Here is a 23,133-nt window from a genome sequence, read left to right as displayed (position 1 = left end):
AAACCGTTATTCAACTGCATTTTCTATTTCTACAAAAATCTATCACTCCAAAAGTACTTACCTGATTCTGATGATCTTGGTGGCTAAAAATATATAAAAATCTGTGTTGTTTTTCTAAATTGGTTTCAGATTTTGAGTGTCTCTCTCATTTATTGACTCAGTGTAGTGCTTAACATTACCCTCTGATAAGCCTAAACTGTTGGACCACACTACCAATCCAATCCAATCCAATCCAAAACAGCTTTATTCGACATTTGTCATAAAAGCAATAAACAAGTACAGGAGCAGCATATATACAAATCAAAAAAAATCATTAAAAATCCCTAGAAACAACTTAATTAACATATAAGTTTAAAAAAGCAAACATTAAAATATGTACATAGGTTAAAAGCATTACAAACATTCTCACTAAAAATGCAACTTAGTATCCAGGGGCCAGTAACACATTAATCATCAATGCTGCGTTTGCGTATGATCCAAGCCCATCCTAGAAACTTTGCCACAGCTACAACAATGACCGGTGATGTGCTAGTACATAAAATCCTCATTGCCCCACCACTTAACCTAGTGCCCAATTGCTCACAGATTGGTCTCAACCACACCCTCCTAGGAGATAGGTATGCGGGACATACAAAAAACATATGGTTTAATGTTCCCTCTTGAAACTTGCACAGTGGGCATAAGTTAGCTTGGCTCACGGGGGCATTAGACCATCGAGCAGTAAAAGAATTCAAGGGCAAAGATCCTACCCGCAACTGGAAGTACAACTTTCTGTCTAATACTTTGGTGACAAGGTCCCAAAAGAACTCCAACCTTGGGACAAATTTTATATTCAGAAAGTCATCAGTTAAAGAAGAGGTTTTGCAATCGGTCAATATCTTTATATTAATCATTTTCCAGTATTTTTCTTTCAAATAAGATTTTGTCGGAAAAGAAACAACCGAAGGCTTTACCCATAAGTCACTCATACCCAGCGCCTCAAGGGTTTTTCTAAGATCCTTGAACCACCCAATATCACGAGATCCAATCATGGACAAAACATCCTTGAAACCAGCTGCATACTTGGACAATGCCGGCGTAGTCCACAATCTGCGCCAGTATAAAATTGGTCTTAATCTAGCTATGTCAGCAATGGCACTCTTACCCAGATCATACTTTGGGGAAGTGATGTAATGCCTCGAAAGAACCTGTTCTCAGAGATGGTTAAAGAGGACAAGCCTTCGAAGCCCCACAATTCAGCCCCATATAATGATGCACTAACTGCTTTGGCACTATAAACCTGGAGTACAGGCTTAATTGGTTTCGTTAGTGATTTCTTAAATTCGCCACTTATTACTCCAGTGAGCTGTCTATGCTTTGGAGCTGCCAGTTCTTTCTGTTTGGTCCACTTAAGATTATTTTGGATATTGACCCCTAGATAAGTAAAAGCCTGTACTTGTTCTAGGGAATGGTTAAACAATTGAAAGGAATTTTTAAAATGCCGGTGGGGATTAAAAGCTATGAACTTAGTTTTCTTGACATTTACTTCAAGACCCCGTTCCTGACAAAAATACCCAACGCTCGCTGTAGACCGCTTGGAGACTTAGCAATTAGAAGCGTGTCATCCGCGAACATTAGAATCGGGATTTTAGCACCCGCGAGAGAAGGAGCATCTATGTTTTCAGCTAAAAGACGATCAGCAATACCGTTAATGTATAAAGAAAATAAAGTAGGGGCCATTGCACACCCTTGACGAACCCCCCTTTCTACCGGGAAAGCCTCCGTTATCTCGCCCTGGCCTCCCCACCTTATTCTGGCGGAATTATCCTCGTGGAGCCTCTCAATTAAAGATAACAGTCCTGGATGAAGTCCCAAATCATTCAATACCTTCCATAACTTGAGGCGAGGGACTAAATCAAAGTCTGCCCTTAGGTCCACAAAGACCGCATAAAGACTCCCCTTACCCAAAATCACAATCTTCCAATATAGGAGGACAAAGCGAAATACCTGGTCCACTGTACTTATGTGCTCACGAAAACCCGCTTGGAATGGGGACAAAATGTTGTTTGAGGCTACCCACAAGTGGACACAATTTAAAATCAGTCTACCTACAATCTTCTGGGTAGCATCAATCAGGCTAATGGGCCTGTAATTTTCCGGGAGCGATCGGTCCCCCTTTTTGAAGACCGGAATTATCTCCGCCAATTTCCATGCACTGGGGATGGGAGCACCATGCACCAGGGCATTAACAACCAATTGGATGTACCTCCCCCACTTAACTTTATCATTCAGAAGGAGGTCTGCAGGAACCCCATCTGGACCAGGGGCTTTTCCTGGGGCTACACCCATAAGGGCCAGAGTCACTTCTGCAGTACTAAATTCAGGAATTGTGGAGATCACCGCAGCAGTATCTACACTAGCTGTTGTGACCTGGTGGGAAGCATATTGGGGTTTAAAATACTCTACCCACCTCTCTAGAGCAACATTATTTTGCGGCCTCTCTGGTTGGCCACCATTACCCCACTTCACAATACCCCAAAACAATTTACTATTATTCTTAGTACTTGCTTCCAATAGATCCAACCACTTAAGTTCATCCCATTGACGTTTAGCCCTAATAATACTGTTTTTATAGTTATTTCTACTAACTCGGACAGCGCCTACATCGCCGTCCTTTAAAGCTTTCCCCAGTAATAACCTTGACTGTCTGCAGTCCTCGTTATACCAATTAACTAGGCCTCTTAAGCGCTTTTTGGCCGGTAATCCTTTTCTTTATAAAATAAGATCTTAGGGAAGTAAAGAGGCTTGTATGGATAGTTGTTACGTCCCCTACCTCCCCATTTGAAGAAAAAATCTATTCCATTTCTTGAATAGAACTGTTAACCTCCCTTGAGATACTCTGGAGAGTATTAGAATTCTCGAGTATACAAGACCACCTCAGGCGTCGCATATCATTAGATAGCACGACATTCGATGCGGACAACTCACCCATCGCCCGTACTTCAGGATCCCCCTTCCATAACTTATGGGAAAGACAAAATGTCAACAAGGGCATGCCACAGGCTCCCAGCCGCAAGTATATAATCAATGCGACTCCGATTTTATCCATTATTAAATGTGTATGCACCGTTGCGATCACTAGGCATCCTACCATTCAGTGCCCTCAAAGTCTTCTCCATACAGAGAGAGTTAATCTGGATTATTATTTCTGTCCATCTTTTTACAGGAGGCAATTCTGTAGTGGGGATTCCCCAAAACGTATCTTCATTTTCAAATTCGTCTCCCGCAAATAATATCAGGGGATCAAAGGTAACATTAAAGTCCCCTACTATCATCACCTGGGAACCAGTTGAATGAAAATCAAGCAACCTCAATAACTCAAAGACTGGGGATCTTGTACCCACGGTTGCTAGCTCTAATCTAAGGAATTGTATGTCGGAACACCCAGTAGGGATAGACTTACTGTTTAAATTTAGATCTTGTCGAAGCCATATCGTTAACACCCCCGATGGACGGCCATGGGCCCCTTTTTTAGCTGGAATATGATAATTTAAATACCCTACACAAAACCTTGGTTCCAGCAACCAAGTCTCCTGGAATAAGCAAATATCCATGTTATTGTTATTAATAAATGCTACCCATTCTTCAATGGACAACTTGGCATTTAATCCCGCTATATTCCAGGATATTAATGAACCACCCTTCACTGGTAAAAATGTGTTAATAGATGTAGGGGGTTGAGGGGCAATTTCAACAGGATTTATCGTGAGAATAAAATCCAAAATCTGCTCTGGGGCCATAGTAGAAGAGCAAATATTAGGCCCTGAAGCCATAAGTGGGACAAAGACATTGCAAGAGCCAATATAAGGGTTGACAATACTATGGCAAAGGGACCCATCAATTAGTTCCCTTGGAGTAGGGCTACTAGAATCTGTTTCTCCCAAGGCATTCGGTCAATCAACACCATCCAGAGAAGACCAAACCCCTCTGCTATAGCTACTCTGTTGATCCCGCTTTACCCACCCTAAACCATGCTGTATAGATTTCCTTAACTGGATAGGGGAGCCATTAGGGGGACATGACCTAAACTCCAAGGTAAAAAGATTCTCCACAAGTTCGGTAGTATTTAACCTTAATTCAATACAATCAGTAGGGGACAATGGGGAGGACAACCTAGTTGCTTTAATAATATCATCTCTAATGACAGAGCGGCAACCTCTGACATGTCTAAGCCAATGGATCGCCTTGTTTTTCAATGAATCAGCATTCTCGTATCCCTGGGTATTACACAATTTCGGAACATTAGTCATAAAAATATTGTTGTTTGTAAAACTGTTATCAGAAAAAGTGGGGAGCTCTTTGCACGATTCTTCTTACACGAGGTCTCTGGAAGTTGTTATTAGCGACCTCACTCATATCTTCATTCCTCTTATAATTCAAATTAGACTGCGGCGTACCAGCAAGGATACCCCCAGGGTGGCGTACACTACCCCCCCTACCCCCCCAGCCACATCACTATACAATTCCTCTTTTTTACCTTGGGAACCAGTTTTTAACATTCCCACAGGGGTACCCTGAGAATGTGACCTTATATCCCCGGATAGCATACAATCTTTCTTGGGGATAGAACAAGGAGGAGGCCGCTCTAAGGAACATTTCCCAACAGCAACAGTCAAAGTTTTGATCACTTCTTTCAAGGCACACACTTCCTCCTGAAGTGAGTAAACTAACTGCACAAGAGTTTGAAGAGGATGTTCATGCACTTTAACAATGTTACAAGAGGGGCTTGATTGTGAGGATAAGGAAGAGTCAATGGAATCTACATTGTTCTCCCCCAGCTCATGTAATAATGGTGCAAATCTATTAGAGCACAGGACCGCGGGAGCAGCATCTGTAGAAAACATAGAAACCCCAGAAGGGGGATCTATCACCTCACCAGACACAACAACCGCATCCGCACAACTTTGAGCCCTGGGTACATTTTTCGACTTAATGCAAAACATAGCCGGAATAGTTGGGGACAGACTAGAATTAGTATGCACCCGAGCATCTGCAGGCACTCCCGGTAAAGCTCCAGCAGTTTCCTCATCCGACTCCAGTATATAGTCTCACACTCCCCCACCAGCAAACTAATACGTTCCAGTGCCCCCTCAGGGTCAGGAACTTTAGCAGCCCTTTTAGCTCTCTTCCTCTTGCCGACTTTTGGTGCAGTGCTACCCTCACTACCCCCTCCATTGCTCTCAACAAACTTGCGTTTCACCATTGCAGCAGATAGTAAGGCAGTATATAACAATAAAAAACCACCAGGACGAAACTACTATGGCTTAAAACACCATATGAACTCACTAAGCAACCAACAGTCAAGATCAAAGGGAGTGGCCAAGCCTCCATCGGCCCCCGACGGCCACAGACGGCCCGCCCTTTGTCCGGCGCGCCCGCGCGCATCCCGCGTAGCTGGGCGTGCTACGTAATATATAGCGTTGTGGGCGGAGTTCCAATCAGCAGCCAGGTGAGTGAGCCCCTCTGCCCTCTGGGAGACTGAGTCCAGCGTTATTTTGCACCCTCTTCATGACGCGTTTCCCGCGAAGCGGGAAGCGCTAGGTTGTTTTAAAGGCAGTGCGGGCGGAGTTCCAATCAGCAACCAGGTGAGTGAGCCCCTCTGTCCTCTGGGAGACTGAGTCCAGCGTTATTCTGCACCCTCTTCACACTACCATAAAAACTGATTGAGATTATTAATTTAAGCCCAGTAAACCAATAAGGGTTGTCTGTACTTTTTGCATGGTGTGTCCTTACACTGGCACTACCACATTAAAAGTCAGCTTCCTACAGGATCCTGACAACTCCCTTGTGCTATATTTACTATTTAAGAAAACCATGGCTGATGTGGCCACCATGTGTCTTAGGAGCCACGCTGTCAGCTCAGAACTTCTGTATTACCAAGGGGTTTCAGTGGTACTGGGTGTAAAGCGTAGGCATATCTTACATACCAGTTAACTGAAAAGGCATTCTCCAGTGACAGTCGATGATAGTTCCTGGATGCAAAGGGCTGGCATTTTTGTGTCGTCTGCAGATGCGAGCAGGTCCACCTGTGGTGTTCCCCACTGTAGGAACCTTCAAGCTCATGCTTTAATTCCCATTCTTGGGAAAAGGTTTGCTCGCATGCATGAGTGTTATCTGCTCCTGGGATATGGTTTGCCAATAGCTATATAGGTCTTGCTATTCACCACTCGCAGATAGACTAAACTAGCTTAGATAGTGTTTAAGACATCGCCTTCCCTCATCGCTTCACCACTTGTTCAGGTGGGAACACAGCTTTTAATGCCTCTGTTATGATTTGTACTCTCTTCCTCATGATCTGATTTTGGAGCGCTGCCCTTAGTGCTAGAAAAATAGTTTTCCGTTGCAGGTAATTGATATGATTGTCTACTGGTTCAACCATAACCCTTTCACTTTCAGCTGTACCACGTGTGGGTCTCAGCCCACATGTGATGCATCTCTTCTGATAAGCTGTCGTAGTGGTGAGTTGAACAATTTTCCCTTCAACATATTCTCACTGGTCTACCTCTTTGCTCTCCTTCTCCGTAACAATCACTTGATCCTCCCATTTTCCGGATGTTTGTGACCACTGTTTGTTCAGCCAGTCTTGAAAGGGTTTTATGTATAACCTTGTATTCAGGAATAGTTGTAAACAAGAGACCAACATACCCAACAGTTTCATCACTGTCCACGCCTACAGGGACCAAGACTTGTGGTACAGGTGAGCTATTTTTAGTAATGCTTGCACTTTTTTTAAAGTTGGAAACATGTTTGCTTTCAGGGTATCGAGCTACGTTCCAGGAAGATTTTCTTCATCTCTAGAATGAGGGATGACCTTTTCCAGTTTATGGTGAACCCTAGTTGGAGAAGTAGGCTGACTACTCATAGTAAGTTATCTTTGCGTTGAGTGAATATGCTTGCCTTTACCAGCCAGTTGTCTAGATAGGGATACATATAAACATACTGTCTCCTGATGTGGGCTGCAACCGCTGCCAGTGTCTTGGTAAAACACTTGGTGGCGATTTTATGCCAGAAGTCCAAAACATGTTGGACTGATAATAAACTCCTCTTAACACAACCCTGAGGTATCTTCTGTGTGAAGGGTGAATCGAAACCACGAAATGGAGATCTTTTACGTCTATACCAGCCAGATTGTCTTTTCCATCCAACAGGGTACTTCCTTAGGTACTAGGAATTTAAGTGAGCATGCTCCAGTGTTTTATTCCTTTCAGGGCACAATCTCGATAGCTTTTTTCTTGTGTTTCGATGTCAGCGATGTTGGAGGTTTTCTTGCCTTGGGACTTGTCATACGAGAGTGGACACCCCTCCTTCCCTCTTAGAGCTCAAACATCCTCTGAAGGTGAGTTGACTACTTTTGGCAACTCCATATGGGTGATGTTTTCTTTAGATCCAGTAGCAAGGGAAGATTATCAAGCTCCTTTAGCTGCAAGCTTCTTTCGCGTTGAGGACTTTTGCAGGTATTTCTTTTAGCTGAAAAGTACCTTGGCTTCCAAGAGTTTCACAGGCAGTTAGGATCCCTTGTCTTTCAATAGCTTCAGCACTTGTTTGGGAAGGGGGCCTGTAGAATTACAGTTTTTCTTGTAATGTGACGTTACCTATGGATGAATAATAGCATTATCCAGGTCCTCCTGGTGCAACCCATTCCTCAGCCTTAACGTTTTCTTCTGAGAAAGTTATCCATCAACAGAGAGATTTTGAAGTTCTGGTAACACTGCTATGTCTGCTGCTGCTCAGAGAGCAAAGACTACCATGTCCCTGTGGAAAGAGTTTTGAGTTCGAAAAGGAAACAAGCATAGTAGTCAGATTTAAGGACCCTTAGCAAACAGAATATATATATACTGAATGCTCGTTGAAGGGGGAACTTCTGATAGCAGTTTGGGCAAAACCTGAAAACTGGGCTCATACTCAAAGATGCAACTAGGAATCTCAGGGTCCCCATCTATTATCAATAACATTTTTAGACTGCATTGAACTTACCCAGTGATATCCCCCCACTATGCACCATTTCCCCCAAAAAGAACTCGATCTAGCATTGAGATCCATGATTCTTCAAACTTTTTCACAGTTCTTTATTTGTAACTGGTCTTTTGGTGTTTTCCTCAGAAGCTGAGCTCCCATGGTGCACCGCCATACCCAATGGTGAAAAAAATAATACGAAATGATAGTCACATACTGGAGCACTGTGGGCTCACAGTAGAAGTCATACTCCGCCTCTACCCGAGTTGACACTCAACAAACAGCAAATGCTTTTTTAGTAGTTTAACACTTCCGCACCCACCCAGATGGCAGAATCATGCAAAGCATGCAAATCTAGAAGATACTCCAAAAATTTACTTTGGCAGTGTGAACTAGAGCATGCATTGCAAATAATTCCTCTTGTGAAGAAAATCACAACAAAAGAAAGATGTCGGTAAGTACGATGCAGACATTTAAACAGAAAACAATTGTACCTGCTCCCCTCTGTAGACAACATACTCTGCCAATGCCAGTCCATTTACGCTAGGGCGGCCAGTTACTGAATGATGCCCTGGAGGAGAATGGGCCATTTTCATTGCACTGAACTGCAGGAAAGATTTACCCAAGGTCACGCGACAGAAGAGAAACTGCCTGCATTTCAGGAAAAAAGTAAATTTAAAATAGGTCAAAATAAATGGCAAATCAACATTGACTAGTTATTTTCAGGTACCTGCAACATCATTTAACAAACCCTGCTGCCTTTTTGTCATTTGCAAAGGACATTGAAATTAAATACACAGGTTATTTCCAAGACAAGGTCTCAAGGTCTTTTGTTTAGCTAATTTCTTGAACATCCCTGGCTATTTCCACAACACAAATGTAGCCTAGACTTGCTTACAAAGTTCCTTGCGCACATGACAATGTGAAAGCTTAAAATGTTGCTTCCCTGTACTTGCAAAACTCCATCATGGTATTTCCATCATATATGTAACCCCTCAGAATACTGCCCACAGATCAGCAGGATCTTTTAACAGATTTTTAAACTGGATAAGAAAAGAGAAAACCAAATAAATAAATAAGGAAGTGTCCCCTTGCACGTGTTCCAACACTTCAAGGATCAATCCTGCATAAATAGATGTGTGGCAGACCGCCCTGCACCAAAGGCAGTTATCTCCAGCCTAATATGCAGCCGGAACCTGGCGATACCATTCCATTTGCAACCAAGATTAAGTTGAAGATTTCACTTGGAAATTAATTAAAGACTAATAAAACAACTTCTAAAAAAATAAACAAGCTCAGCTGCAGATCTCTGAATTACAAATCCTTGGAATTAGGTAAGCTGCCAGCAAAGGAGTATTAAAGAACAAGTTACTTACCTTCGGTAACGATATATCTCTAAGACACGTTAGTTAGTGATAGTTTCCTTACCTTAGAATTACCCCCAGACGTCAGACTGGATCTGGAAAGTTTTCGTCAGTAGTATAACCGCGTGTCGGAAGGCGACGTCGTGCGGCTCCGCGTCCGTCGTTGGTATCGTGGTCGCTGAGATGACGTCGTGGCAGCTACTTAGACGCCGCCCTCGCGCCCTGATGTCAGTTCTGTACACGACTTTCCGCACCAGGAACGCAGAGCCATGCAAGATACTGACCACTGGTGCATTGAAACAAGGGCCCTAAAAGGGATGACCTTAACCCTAGAAATCGGTTCGCAGAACGGGGAGGATGGGTGGGGCGGTAAGGAATTTATCACTAACTAATGTTTCTTACAGATATATTGTTACTGAAGGTAAGTAACTTGTTAATCTGAAAGAAACATATAGTGATAGATTCCTTACCTTAGAATAGATACCCCAGCAATACCAAACCCGGTGGTGGATCTGTGAACTAAGATCACACCAGGAAGTCCCGGAGAACAGAACGGCCAAATAAGCCGTCTCTCCGGACTTGGCTGTCCAGGCAATAGTACTTAGTAAAAGCGTGCGGCGAGGCCCACGTAGCTGCTTGACAGATGTCTTGTAAGGGGACACCACGTCCCAATGCCGTAGTGTCAGCTGTCGCCCTTGTGGAATGGGTGCGCAGCCCCAACGGAGGCTCCTTCTTAGCCAGAGAATAACAGACTAATACACAAGACGACCCACACTTGTGTACGGCCCCACCTTTCTAGGCGCTAACGTAGCCAACAAAGAGCTTGTCATCCACCCGGCACGGTTGTGTGCGGTTCAGGTAAAATGAGAGCGCACGTTTTGGATCCAGACGGTGGAGCCTCTCTTCCTCTCTGGAAGGAAGCGGAAAGAAGGTGGGCAAAGTGATGGTCTGCCAGATGTGAAAGGCAGTTACAACCTTTGGCAGAAAGGATGGACTTGTCCTGAGCACAACCTTGTCCAGATGTACAGACGGAAAAGGAGGCTTAAAAGAAAGAGCCTGGAGCTCACTCACTCTCCTAGCAGGTGTGATGGCAACCAGGAAAGCAGTCTTCAAAATTAATAAATGTAGAGGACAGTTGTGAAGAGGCTCAGAGGGAGTGCACATCAAGTATGTGAGAACCAGGTTCAAGTCCCACTGTGGCATCACAAAAGGAATAGGAGGGAAAAGGTGAGTAATGCCTTTGAGAAATTTATTTACAACAGGGGACTTGAAAAGAGAGGGCTGATCCGGGAGCCTGAGGAAGGCTGAAATAGCAGTACGGTAGCCCTTGATAGTGCCCAGAGCAGAGCCCTGTTGTGCCAGCGAAAGAAGGAACAAAAGAGAGGCAGAAAGGGGTATCCAAAGCCTTTGCTGTGCACCATGCCACAAATTTGTTCCACCTGCAGGATTAAATCAACTTAGTGGAGGGACGCCTGGCTGCCAGAATGACATCACAAACTTCAGGAGGCATGTTGAAAGGAAACAACTGCCACCGCTCAATCTTCATGCAAGGAGGTGGAGACTGGACAGGTTCGGGTGGAGGACTGTCCTCTGCTGCTGCGACAGAAGATCCTCCTGAAGAGGCAGTCGGATCGGGGGATCGATGGTCATACTGAGTAGCTCGGGATACCAAACTCTTCGAGCCCAGTCCGGAGCCACAGAATGACTTGGGCCCGGTCGAACCTGATCTTAAGCACTCTGGGCAGAAGTGGTATAGGCAGAAAGGCGTACAACAGACCGCAAATCCACTCGCGATGAAAAGCGTCCCCTAGTGCCGCCTGGGAAATTCCAACGTGCAGAACTGCTGACATTGCGCATTGTCTTCGGTGGCGAATAGATCTAACCAAGGCTCTCCCCACTGTTGAAACCTTGCGCCACGTCCGAGTAAAGACGCCATTCGTGATCCATCATGCACCTGCGGCTGAATTCGTCCACCCTGGCGTTCAGTGAACTGCCAAGTGTTGAACCACCAGGGAAATGCCCTGATGTTCCAGCCATGTCCAGAGGCTCAGAGCCTCCTGACATAGGGTCCACGATCCCACCCTGCCCATTTGTTGCAGAACCACATGGTGGTGGTGTTGTTGTCTGAACACCTGCACTACTCTTCCCCTTGACAGACGAAAGGAATGCATTCAGTGCAAGTCGGATCGCCCGGAGCTCCAGAAGGTTGATATGGAGCCGGGACTCCGCCGGAGACCAGAGGCCTCTGATCTCCACCTCTCCCATGTGGCCGCCCCATCCCAGAAGCGACGCATCCGTCACCACTGTGTGCTCCAGGTGGGGAAGGGAGAAGATTGGCCATTGACCCAATACAGGTTTGTGAGCCACCACTGTAATTGTTGTGCAGTGCCCTCCGAGATCTGGACGTACTCGGACAGGTTCCCCTGATGCTACACACACTGGAACTTCAGGTCCCACTGCAGAGCCCGCATATCCCATCTGGCATGATCGACCAGCAGGATGCAGGAGGCCATGAGGCCCAGCAGCCTCAGGGTCATCCTGACCGAAACCCAGGATAAAGACCGAAAGATCGGAATCAGAGCCTGAATATCCTGGACTTGCCGTTCAGTAGGATAGACCCGAAAGTGCGTTGTATCCAGAACCGCTCCGACGAAGAGGAGCTTCTGGGAGGGAATCCGGTGCGACTTCGGTACATTGATGGAGAAGCCCAGCATATGCAGGAGGTCGGCTGTAGTCTGGAGGTGGGAGACGACTGCCTGGGACGAGCCCACCTTCAACAGCCCGTCGTTGAGCTAGGGGAAGACTAGAACCCCTGATCTGCGCAGACGAGCTGCGACCACCGCCATCACTTTCGTGAACACCCGAGGGGCGCTGGTAAGGCCGAAAGGGAGCACGGTAAACTGAAGGTGCTTGTGGCCTACCATAAACCGTAGGAAATGCCGGTGGGCCGGCAGGACGGGAGTATGGAAATATGTGTCCTGCAGATCCAACGCTACCATCCAGTCTCCAGGGTCGAGGGCAGTTAAGACCTGAGCCAGAGTTACCATCTTGAAGTTCTCCTTCCGGAGGAAGCAATCGACGGTCCAAAGGTCCAAGATAGGACACAGGCCCTTGTCCTTCTTGGGCACCAGAAAGTAGTGGGAGTAGCAACCACGTCCTACTTCTGGCGCAGGAACATGCTCAGTGGGCCCTTGGCCAAGAGGACCACGACTTCCTGTTGAAGTGCCAAGTGATCCCCCGACATGCGGTGGTACTGGGGTGGCATGGCTGGAGGGGTAGTCTTGAAGGGGAGGGAGTAGCCCCTTCGGACTATTTGTAAAACCCACCTGTCTGTAGTGATGGTGCGCCAGTGGTGGAGGTAATGGCGAATCCTGCCTCCCACTGGCGTTTGATGGGCCTGAAAAACCGGACTAGGAAGGTTTGGAGGCAGTGGTGGCGGTGGACTGACCTGCCTGCTGGCCCCCTGACCCACCTCGGCGGGTTCCACGTCCGCGCTGGGACTGTTGCTGCGCAGGCTTGTGGCTCTGAAGCGAACGTGTTGGGGCACCCCTTCCGTGGCCACGAAAGGAGCGAAAGGCAGAGGGCGGAGGAGGGCGAGTGGCCGAAAGGCCCAAGGACTTGGCTGTAGCCCGCGAGTCCTTAAAAAGCTCCAAAGCACTATCTGCCTTGTTGACAAAAAGGCCAATGCCATCAAAGGGCATGTCCATGAGAGTGTTCTGGACATTCCCAGAGAAACCAGTTGTCCTCAGTCAGGTGTGGCGGCGTAGCGCCACTGTCATGGAAATCACCCTACGCAGCAAGTCGGCGGTGTCAAGGCCACAACGGATTGTGAAGGTAGCTGCATCCCTCCCTTCAGCAATAGCTTGAGAGAGCACTGTACGGGCCTCCCCGGACAATGAAGCAGCACCTGCGCCACCGTATCCCACACAGAGTGGGAATAACGGCCCAAGAGGCATACGGTGTTCACAGACCGCAGTACTGAACTGGTGGAGGAAAAAAATCTTCTTTCCGAACTGTTTCAGTCTCTTGGATTCCCTGTCCATGGGTGCGGTAGGGAATGTGCTCTGGGACATGGAGGCTTGGACAACCAAGCTCTCAGGGGTGGGGTGTTGGGAAAAGAAAAGGGGGTCGCCCGGGGCCGGGCGATGGCGTCAGCCACGTCCTATCCAAAGGAGCCACTGTGTTGGGTCTGGGCCAGGTGCCCAAAAGAACGTCCGAAAGTGCATCATTAAAAGGCAGCAGTGGTTTCGCAGAGGTAGCCACTGCCTGAAGCACTTCTTTCAGGAGGTTAGTCCTAACGGACACTGTAGGGAGCTCGAGGTGGAGGGCCTTGGCCGCCCTACGTAACACCACTGAGGGGCCCAAAGGTGCACCGGCGGGGCCCGAAGGCCCAAAGAGGCGAACCATGGTTGACAGAAATTCCTGCAGCTGGGCCGGAGTCACCAACGGACTTGGGAAGGCCAGGTAGACTGACGGCAACTGCGTAGGCTCTGCCGGAGCCGTGGGGAGGCACCACCCGCACCCTCAGCCGAGACGGGCGAGGGGAAGCCGGAGAGCGATGGCGCTTCTTCGACTTCTTGTGATGCTTCATCTTACCTGACCCCAAGTGCGAAGACTTCGATCCCGACGAACGATGATGGTGGCTCCTCGACCTCTCACGGGACTGGGACCTTGAACGGCGCGGAGCCGACAACCGGTCTTCAAACAACTTTCGGGACCGCTCCCACAAAGTCTTCGGCGCCATGGCCCAGCAGTCGGGGCATGACTTGGGGTCGCGGTCGCGCCCCAGGCAGTAGAGACACACGCGGTGCGGGTCCGTCACCGACATCATGCGATGACAGTCCCCGCAAGACTTGAAGCCGGGCATCCCTACGGCACCAGGAGTCGATCGAATAAAAAAATAGAGACAAAAGGCCTCAAAAACTCTGTCAAAAAGTGACTGGGATACTTCTCTCTCCGGATCTGCGCTTGCTGGCACGGAAAAAGAAAGAACTGAAGTCAGCGTGCGAGGGCGGTGTCTAAGGAGCTGCCGCAACGTCATCTCGGCAAACACAACGCCAACGACAGACGCGGAGCCGCACGACGCCACCTTCCGACGCGCAGGGGTACTGCTGACGAAAACTTTCCGGATCCAGTCTGACGCCTGGGGGTATTTTCTAAGGTAAGGAATCTATCATTACGTGTTTCTTTCAGATAGACCTGACTTATGTATTGAGCTGTACTTTATAGTGTCCCGGTAAATAACTATTTGCAGTTTCATAGTAAAAATGACATCTACCCTACATCAGGCCACCAAAAAAAGGGTTTTGGGCTGCCTGGTAGTCTGTTCTTGGAACAACAATGGTCTACAGACAAAACTTTCGGATCCAGAATTCCTGAGATCCTTTGATATCTTAATGTTCCAGGTAACTTGGGCGCAGACTTCTATCCCTCTCATCAGCTATAAAGAATACACAAAACCAGCAGAAAGACAGAGCTCCTATGGGAGGGTAAAATGAGGCCTGGCAATTTCTATAAACACTAACATAACAAGTGAAACGGTGGAAATGTTCGTGGATGACCCAAACATGCTGGTATTTAATCTGGAAGGTTGGGCTAATAATTTTAAAGAACCAACTATTGTCGTAAATCTGTACATCAATCCAAAGCAAAAAACGACATCTTCCAGGAGAATAGCAGCTCACTTATCCATGTTAAAATATTGCCATAACCAGGCACAATGGCTAGTTTCTGGTGACTTTAACCTCAACCTTTTTCATTGTCCCTCGGAGGAACATATGGACACAATGGTCCCCTCCCAGAGCAAGCAATACCATCAAACCTATGGAGGGACAACTCAGGAGAAGAACTCATAAAAGCCTGTGAACCATTGTGCCTGCTGGCACTAAATGGCCGAAAACCATCTGACATTCCACCTGTTTGGTCAAGGGTCTGTGGTAACAGTTTCAATTATAGATTATACCTTTGTTTCAATGCCCCTTTACCATCAGGTTTGTGACTATAGTATATGCCATTGTGAGGAAAGCGATCACAACCCTCAGGTCATCAGGGTGAACGTATACCTGTACAAACTTGAGGCATTTTGTTTGTTGTCATTAGAAACACACTCAGAAAACCTGACGCCTGAAGTGGAGCCCCGGCTCCATGAACTAATTAGAAGAGGATGCAGTCTCAAGTTTATAGGACCTAGCTCAACTAGATCTCAATCCAATAGTGACATGGGAGACTCTTGCCAATAATGTAACTAAAATCCACACTGAGATGAGCTACAAGAAGGGAACTCGACGTGATCATGGCAAATCGTCAATTATGCCCGTCCATATGCGGAACATAAGAAAGGAAACAGGCAGACTTTTCCGGCAATCACGTCCACATCCAGGAGACCCGGATCTACTACAACAACTCCACAATGAAAGACGGCGGCTAAAAAATATCTGGAAGCATAAACAAGCAAAACAAGAAACATTATGGGATCAGTTACGACACGCCTCTATAACGCACAAGATTCTGGCAGATAATCAATAGTAACGATAAAGGCCCTGCAGCTGCAAACAAGGCTAATATCAGGGAGACAGAATGGGTACATTACTTAAAGTCCCACTTCAAGAGCGGTTTGACTCCTTCAGCTAGTACATACTGTCCTAATAAAACCACTGTGGCACAGCGGAAAATTTCAGCAACTGAAGTAGAGAAGGTCATCAGAAAGTCCTGGGCCGACTGCGCCCCCGCGCCCAAATGGGCTGCCACAGGCATATTTCAAACATCTGTCCCCACAATGGGCGATCTTCCTAGCATCAATGTTTAATTTCATTTTCGAAAACAATGTTATTCCCGATAGCTGGAGGGGCTCCATACTTCAACCCATTTTAAAAAAGGGCTTGACATGTTCACCTAGCAACTATAGGTTAATAGCATTGATGGATGTTGAGTTAAAATATATTTCAACGTTGCTACTGCATGATCTGGAATCCTGGTTGCACGACAATGGAAGAATCCCCTTGAATCAAAATGCCTTCCAAAGGGGCCGAGGTACTTCAACCAATCTTATGGCCCTGAGCCTAATCAGCAGAGCAAAAACAACCAGGACACCCCTTTACCTGTGCTTTGTAGATTTTAAAGCAGCTTTTGATGTTGTCCCCCGGGGCAAATTATGGGTCGAGCTTCAGTGATGGGGCATCCCACGAACATCCTACAAGCAATTAGGTTGGTATATTCGGACACCTGTGTCAAGATTAAAACTGGAGATGGCTTGTGTGTTTCAAGGAATGTGCAAACAACCGTAGGCGTAAAACAGGGCTGTGTCCTAGCCCCCTTCCTTTTTAACCTTTTTTTGGCAGATCTCTCCACTGAGCTAGATGAACAGAAGGCTCACGCTCCGACTGTTGGAGGACAACAAATGTAACATATCCTCTACGCTGACCTGGTGCTGTTCAAAGGCTGCTTAACACTCTTAGAGCTTATACCGAAAAGAATGGCCTGGAAATACATTTTTCGAAAACAAGTGTGATCGTGTGCAATCGTCCTTCTAAGATCAAACAAAAATGGCTTATCAAAGGAAACAAAATTGACAAGGTCAAACTAGGAGTGAAAATAGACGCAAATGGCTCGTTTGTTTCCCAGAAGAAGGCGATAAGGGTGAAAGCACAGGCCCTCAAATATGGCTTCTTGTCACTGGCCAGATCTATTCAAGGCCATGATCTAAAGCCCATGGGATCAGTTATGAAAGCCAAACTGTTGCCAACCCTTGCATACGGAACGGAGATTATGCTGGGCGATGATGCTCTACTGTTAGAAAAACTGATTATAAGAGCCTATAAACAAATCTTTAGGCTCCCCAAGCTGGCCTCTTATGCGCAAATCCGGCTAGAATTCCTGCTTACAAAACAGACACTTGCTAGACAGGCGGCGTTTGTAAAGCTTTGTCATAACCTGCGAGCAACAGCTGAAAACACCCTCGCTAATTTAGTCTGGATCGAAATCAATTTGCAACTTGGCAATGGTGCTCACAAGAAATACTTAGAAAACTGCATTAGGACGCTTGAAATGGATGACCTTTGGACTTCTAATATCTCTGGGCAGACCTTTAAGAAACTAGTAAATAAATCTACTAAACTGCAAAGTTGGGTGGCAGACAAAGAAAGCCTGTCTAGACGTCGCCATGGGTGGCTGGTGTTCAAATCATATTCCACTCTAAGAGAATCAGCCCTGCTAGCCGCACCTTTCTACCGGAAGATCAGACAGTCATTTCTGGCCCTAAGATTCAGAGAAATACTCACGCTAGACCTCATGCCAAAATGGAGGATGACCGGTCTAAGTGAAGATCTGTCCTGCCGTCTATGCCACCAGGAGAATGAAACACTGCTCACATTGTATGTGTTGGTCCTGTTTTGATGGTCCAAGGAAGATTTCTATTAAGGCATGAGTTACTTGAACGGGAAATTAGGTTGTGCAGGCCTGCACTGGTGGAGTCCATGGACCCAAACACCACCATGCTGAACATCAGACTGACTCAGTTATTGAACATTTTTAAGAAAATGATCAGCTAACAGGTTATGCGATGTGTAATCAGGAGGGGGTCTCTGAATGTAATTCTAAAACGTGATAACTCAGAAACCTCTTATGTTAACTTATCGTGCATAGATAATTGTTAAGGATGGGCTGCCTTTCAGTAATCAGCAGCTCCCTATCCCGGTAAGGTCAGATAACTACTTTGTCTATTTTTGTATTTTTAATGATGAGAAGTCTTGCACAGTTGCACTTTAACAGCGGGACTCATAGCACATCTGGCACTGTATTCATATGTGCCTCGGCCCTGCTTATATACACCTTAATTACATATATTAATTTACTTAAGGGACTTTTTAGGTATCTGCATGGCAAGCTGGCGTTTTTAGACATTAGGGTAAAGATCAGCCCCCGTTTTAAAAAAAAAAAAATAGATTCTATTGGCATTTAGTTCACATAGCACTCATTGAAATTTCACATTTCAGGTATCAAACAATTGTTCCATACCATACAGTACGTTGTTCTCTCATTATTCAATGCAATATCTGTTCAGATTACGTTATTCAACAGGTTCAACCAGTTCTAACTCCACTCCCTCCCACCCTCCCCTTGTAAACAAGTTGCGTAGTGTCCGTTATATGTGTCAGCGGTGTGGGCTATTCTTTCGTCTGTCAATGCTGTTCCTACTTTAGGCCATGCGTGGTAAGTGGGCGGGGTGGGAGAAAGCGTGGGCTGTCACATCTCTCGCCACAACTGAGGGCATTTACCTCTCGTTTCTCAAGTGCCCCCATTTCATTGGCTCTGTTCTATTGTGGCAGACCCGGCTGATCATCTACTGTATGTCTAGGTCTGGTGTTTGTAGGTCATTCACTAGGATCCCCCAGGCTCTCGCTACTTCTAAGTTTGCCATACCTCTGTTCGCTGCACGCAGTGGGACTCTATGTCATGTAGCTGCCCATTTCTCTATTTCCCTTCTCCAACTCTCTATTTGGGGGCCTCTTGTAGACTTCCAATTCTTTGCGATTTCTTTTTTCGCAAGTATAAACGCTAAATCCTGGAATCTCCCAGTAGTCTTTGTCTTAGCCGTGTGCGGGAACCAGTGGAGTATACATCGGCACAGTGTGTGCTCACTTTCCTGATCTATGACGCTCTCGTCAGTCGCTAGTACCTCCTCCCAGAATTCCTTCAAGCCTATGCAATCTCACAACATGTGAATATGCGCCTCCCCATTCCCACATCGTGGGCATGCTGCTTCCTCCGTGTGGAAGTAGCACCTGATTCTGGCTGGTGTTAAGTATGCCCTATGAAGCACGTATTAGTTTATGAGCTGAAACCTCACGTTTCTAAAGACCTTCAGGGTGTGTTCCACAATAGTATTCCAGTCTTTTGCTGCAATTGGTACCCCCAAGTCTTCTGCCCAGTGTGTTCTTAGTCGCTCCATGGGCCTCTGAACATCCCGCCTAATGGCTCGATATATTTATCCTACCCGCAGAAAGGACTACATATCTACAGCAATCTAGCGCTCTAGGTTCTGTCGCCCACATTGCCCAATGTTTTCGGAATGCCGCCGCAACAGCTCTATGTAGTAGGAAATGTCCCTGCGGGAGGTTAAACTGCTCTCGGAGGTCCTCGAATGGAAGCATCTGAGATTCTCTAAAGAGATACCCGACTACTTTCAGCCCTGCTTCCTTCCATTCATCTAGTCCAGCCCAGTTCCCTCCATGCAGTAGCTGGCAGAGAATGTCGATGGGTATGTCTGGGGGAGTAGGAGACCCTGCAGCCCGATCTTTGTGGCCATCTCACCTACCTCGCAATTACAGTCTCCTCGTCCATCTTCCTATGGGGCCTCTGCCTCAACAGTATTTTCGTTAGGACTTGGGGTTCATGCGCACATGGTAATGGCACCCTGTCTGGGTCTCTGCTGCTTGCAAGACATCTTACGAACCATTGCAGCAGCACCACCAGGTTGTAAGCTTCGAAGTCAGGGACCGCTAGCCCTCCCGTGGCATCATTAGCGCCACTCTTCTGCACCTTGTCCCCCACAGAAAAGTTATGATCGGAGAGTTTAGTTCATGGAATACCACACAGGGGATCCAAATTGGGAGTGTCCCAAATATGCATAGCAGACGGGGCAGCGCCACCATCTTCAGGAGGCCCACTCTGCCCGCCACTGACAGCAGGAGGGACCCCCAAAAGTCCATGGAGGTATCCCCCTTACCATGTTACCCTTTACCAGGTCCGCAGTGTTATGGCATATTGTCACTGATAGTCTAGGCTTGTGGATTCCCATTGTAAGGTCCCCAGATCCTCTGGATGTCGTCCGTTATGCGTCACAAGGAACACCTTAGATTTCTGCCAGCTTACTCATTCCCGAAAGAGCTCCAAATTCTTCTAACACACCTCTGGCCCCCTGCAAATCTATTTTCTAAAAAGAGGAGCAAGTCATCTGCATAGAGTGCTATGCGATGAGAAATGCCGTTGATCAACAGCCCCGCATAGTCCCATCCCGTTCTGGCCTGACATGCCAGCGGTTCCATGGCCAGTGCAAATAAAAGAGGGGAGAGAGGACATCCCTGTCTGGTCCCTCTCTCTACCATCATGCTCTGGGAGATCACTTTCCCTGTCCACACCCTTGCCCTGGGGTCTGCGTATAGCAGTTTCACCCATTCTATGAATCCCCTGCCTAGGCCCATCCCTTCTAAAACTCTGTAGAGGTATTGCCATTCCAGGTTGTCAAATGCTTTTTCGATATCTATTGCAAATATTGCAGCCTCGTCCTTGGCATAGTCCTTTGCTCTCATTATGGCCATAAGGTACATGATGTTAATGGCAGTATTCCTTTATGGTATAAATCCTGTTTGGTCCGTGTGCACTAGCTGGTGCATGTGGGGGAGCAGTCTATTCGCTATCATTTTGCTTAATATTTTATAGTCCATGTTCAGCATGGACAGCGGCCTATATGCCGTTTTATCATGGGGCGGTTTTCTGGGCTTAAGTACAGGGATTATTAGGGCTTCCCTCGTAGTGTCGGGCAGGCGGTGCTGCTCTCACGCTGTGCGCAACAGAATGACAGGTCTAGGAGCCAGCTCCTCAGCATAGGTCATGTAGAACTCCGCCAGGAGTCCATCTGTCCCCAGCGTTTTGTTACGCGCCATATGCTTAATGGCTACTCTCACCTCCCGTAGGATATGTCCGCCCCCAATTCCTCCTCTTCCCCAGGGTCTAGCTGAGGGAGTTAGCTCAGCAAGATAGTCTCCTAGTGTCTCTCCTCCACTCCCCATTACCCTGCTGTATGAGTTGTTATAGTATTTGGCGAAGGTGTCGTTGATATTGTCTTGGGTGTACTTTCTGCACCCATCGTCATCCACCAATTCCATCGCCAGTGAGCCCCTGTTGTGTGGGTTGGTGAGTCACACCAGCCATGAGCCTGATTTATCGCGTTCCGCATGTGCGCGGTCCAGATAAAGGCTCGTAGTTTCTCGATCTATCGCTTCTAAGAGTGCTGCCTGTAGGTCAGGGCGCTCCAGTCTTTCCCACTCTATCCATCTTAGCTCCTTGTCTGCTGTTATAACTTCAGCGGTCAGTCTACGCCTGACCCCTGTTATCTCTGCTATGCAATGGCCTCTAATGGTTGCCTTAAAGGCATCCCATTCCAGAAGCGGAGAGGATGCCGTCCCTGCATTGTCTTGGAAAAACTGCATAATCTTTTCTCTGGTGCCTTCTTTGAAGGCCTGGTCTTCCAATGTCTCAGGGCGCAGTCGCCAAGTAGGAATCGCCGGAGCCCGACACACCCATCTGAGGCCCAGCAATAAGGGGTTATGATCAGATATCGTCCTCGTCAGGTATTCAGTACTTTTCACCTGCCCATGCATATCGGGTGTGCATAAAAATGTGTCCTGTCGTGTGTATATCTCATGCGTCGCTGAGCAGAATGAGTAGTCTCTGTCCTTGGGGTGCATGGTTCTCCATGATTCCACCAGTCCCCAATGTCCTTGCCAGTCTTGAAATGCCCGTGCATGACGGACAGTTGGGGAGTCTGGCAACGGTGGGTGTGATCTGTCCAAGTTAACATCAGCAATGGCATTAAAGTCTCCGCTCATGAGCACTGCAGTCGTCAGGTATGGGGCTAACTGCCGAGATAGTCGCTCCAAGAATTGAGGTTGGTCCACATTCGGGGCATACACATTGACAATGCTCACTTCTCTACCCTCCAATCTCCCTCTTAACACTACATATCTGTAATCCAGGTCTATTAGTTTACTGGTGACTTGAAATGGAACTCACGCCATCACCCAGATCATGACGCCCCTGGCAAAGACAGAATATGTAGTGTAGAATGTTTATCCCCGCCAGCTCTTCTGCAGAGCTTGGCCCTCTTTTGGCATTGAGGTGTGTCTCCTGGAGGACCGCTATGTGTATCCCCCGTCTGTTCAGGTACGAAAAGACTTTATACCGTTTGGTCATTGTATGCATGCCCCATATGTTCCAGGTTAAGCACCAATACTTCATGTCAACTGCCATATCTCAGTTCCTCCTTGTGGCGCCCACCCCTCTAACTCCACTACGCTTCTCGTACAGACTGGATGTGCCATCCCCCAACCTCAGAAATAAGTAGTTGGTGCAACTCGTGTTTCCCTACTCAACAGTTCAAAATCATCATAACAAGTTCCCCAACGCCCCTTCCCCAGGACAAGTATGCAAAACCCTCCCATCCAAACCAAAAAGTAAAGTTCTTAGACTGTAGTCCACAAAGTTAGTGGGTGAGTCCATGGGCGCTTTCAACGCATCCGCCCGCTAGCTCGCTGCTCAGCACACGTATTGCATCAGTTCATCTGTGTGCCCCAGTGTCGCTCTCTCGCCATCGCCCCTCACTGAAGCTCTCCTACCTTCCTCATCAGATAATTCCGTCCACAGTGCCAGGTGTCTTGATGGGGAGTTCGTTACTCGACGCCTCTGAGATGTTGGAGTCCCGCTCAGAACCAGAGTCTGTACTTGATCTGCCCGCTTCCGAGTTGCCTCGGGTGAGTTCCTTTTCGCTGATCAGAGCTACTACTTGCATAACATTCCTCCATTCCAATTGCATCTATGCCTGCGTCGGTGCTAGTGTGCCTCTTCTGGCGTCCTTACTGCGAGATCTCCTGCGTCAGTTCCCTCGGCGACCTAGGTCTTTTGGTGGCAATACTACTCTGTGCTGCTCCAGCCATGTCCATGCCTCCTGGGGAGAGGTGAAGAATTCTGTTCCGCCCAGGGTGGACACCCGCAGTTTCGCTGG

The 23,133-nt window shown here is 47.2% G+C and overlaps 1 protein-coding gene across 2 annotated transcripts in view; it reads right to left on the bottom strand.

Annotated features, from left to right (window-relative positions):
- The window catches only part of TNKS2 (tankyrase 2), a 689,601-nt gene that overhangs the window by 45,456 nt on the left and 621,012 nt on the right, over positions 1-23,133 (bottom strand). For both annotated transcript variants that reach the window (XM_085605833.1, XM_085605841.1), the window contains one exon: positions 8,487-8,643. In XM_085605833.1, coding sequence (XP_085461959.1) covers positions 8,487-8,643 — 157 coding nt within the window. The remainder of the gene's footprint in view (positions 1-8,486; positions 8,644-23,133) is intronic.

Source organism: Triturus cristatus, chromosome 1_2 (assembly GCF_964204655.1).
Source record: "Triturus cristatus chromosome 1_2, aTriCri1.1, whole genome shotgun sequence".
NCBI lineage: Eukaryota > Metazoa > Chordata > Amphibia > Caudata > Salamandridae > Triturus > Triturus cristatus.
The sequence above is the reverse complement of the archived record's forward strand: the minus strand, read 5'-3'. Positions and strand labels throughout refer to the sequence as shown.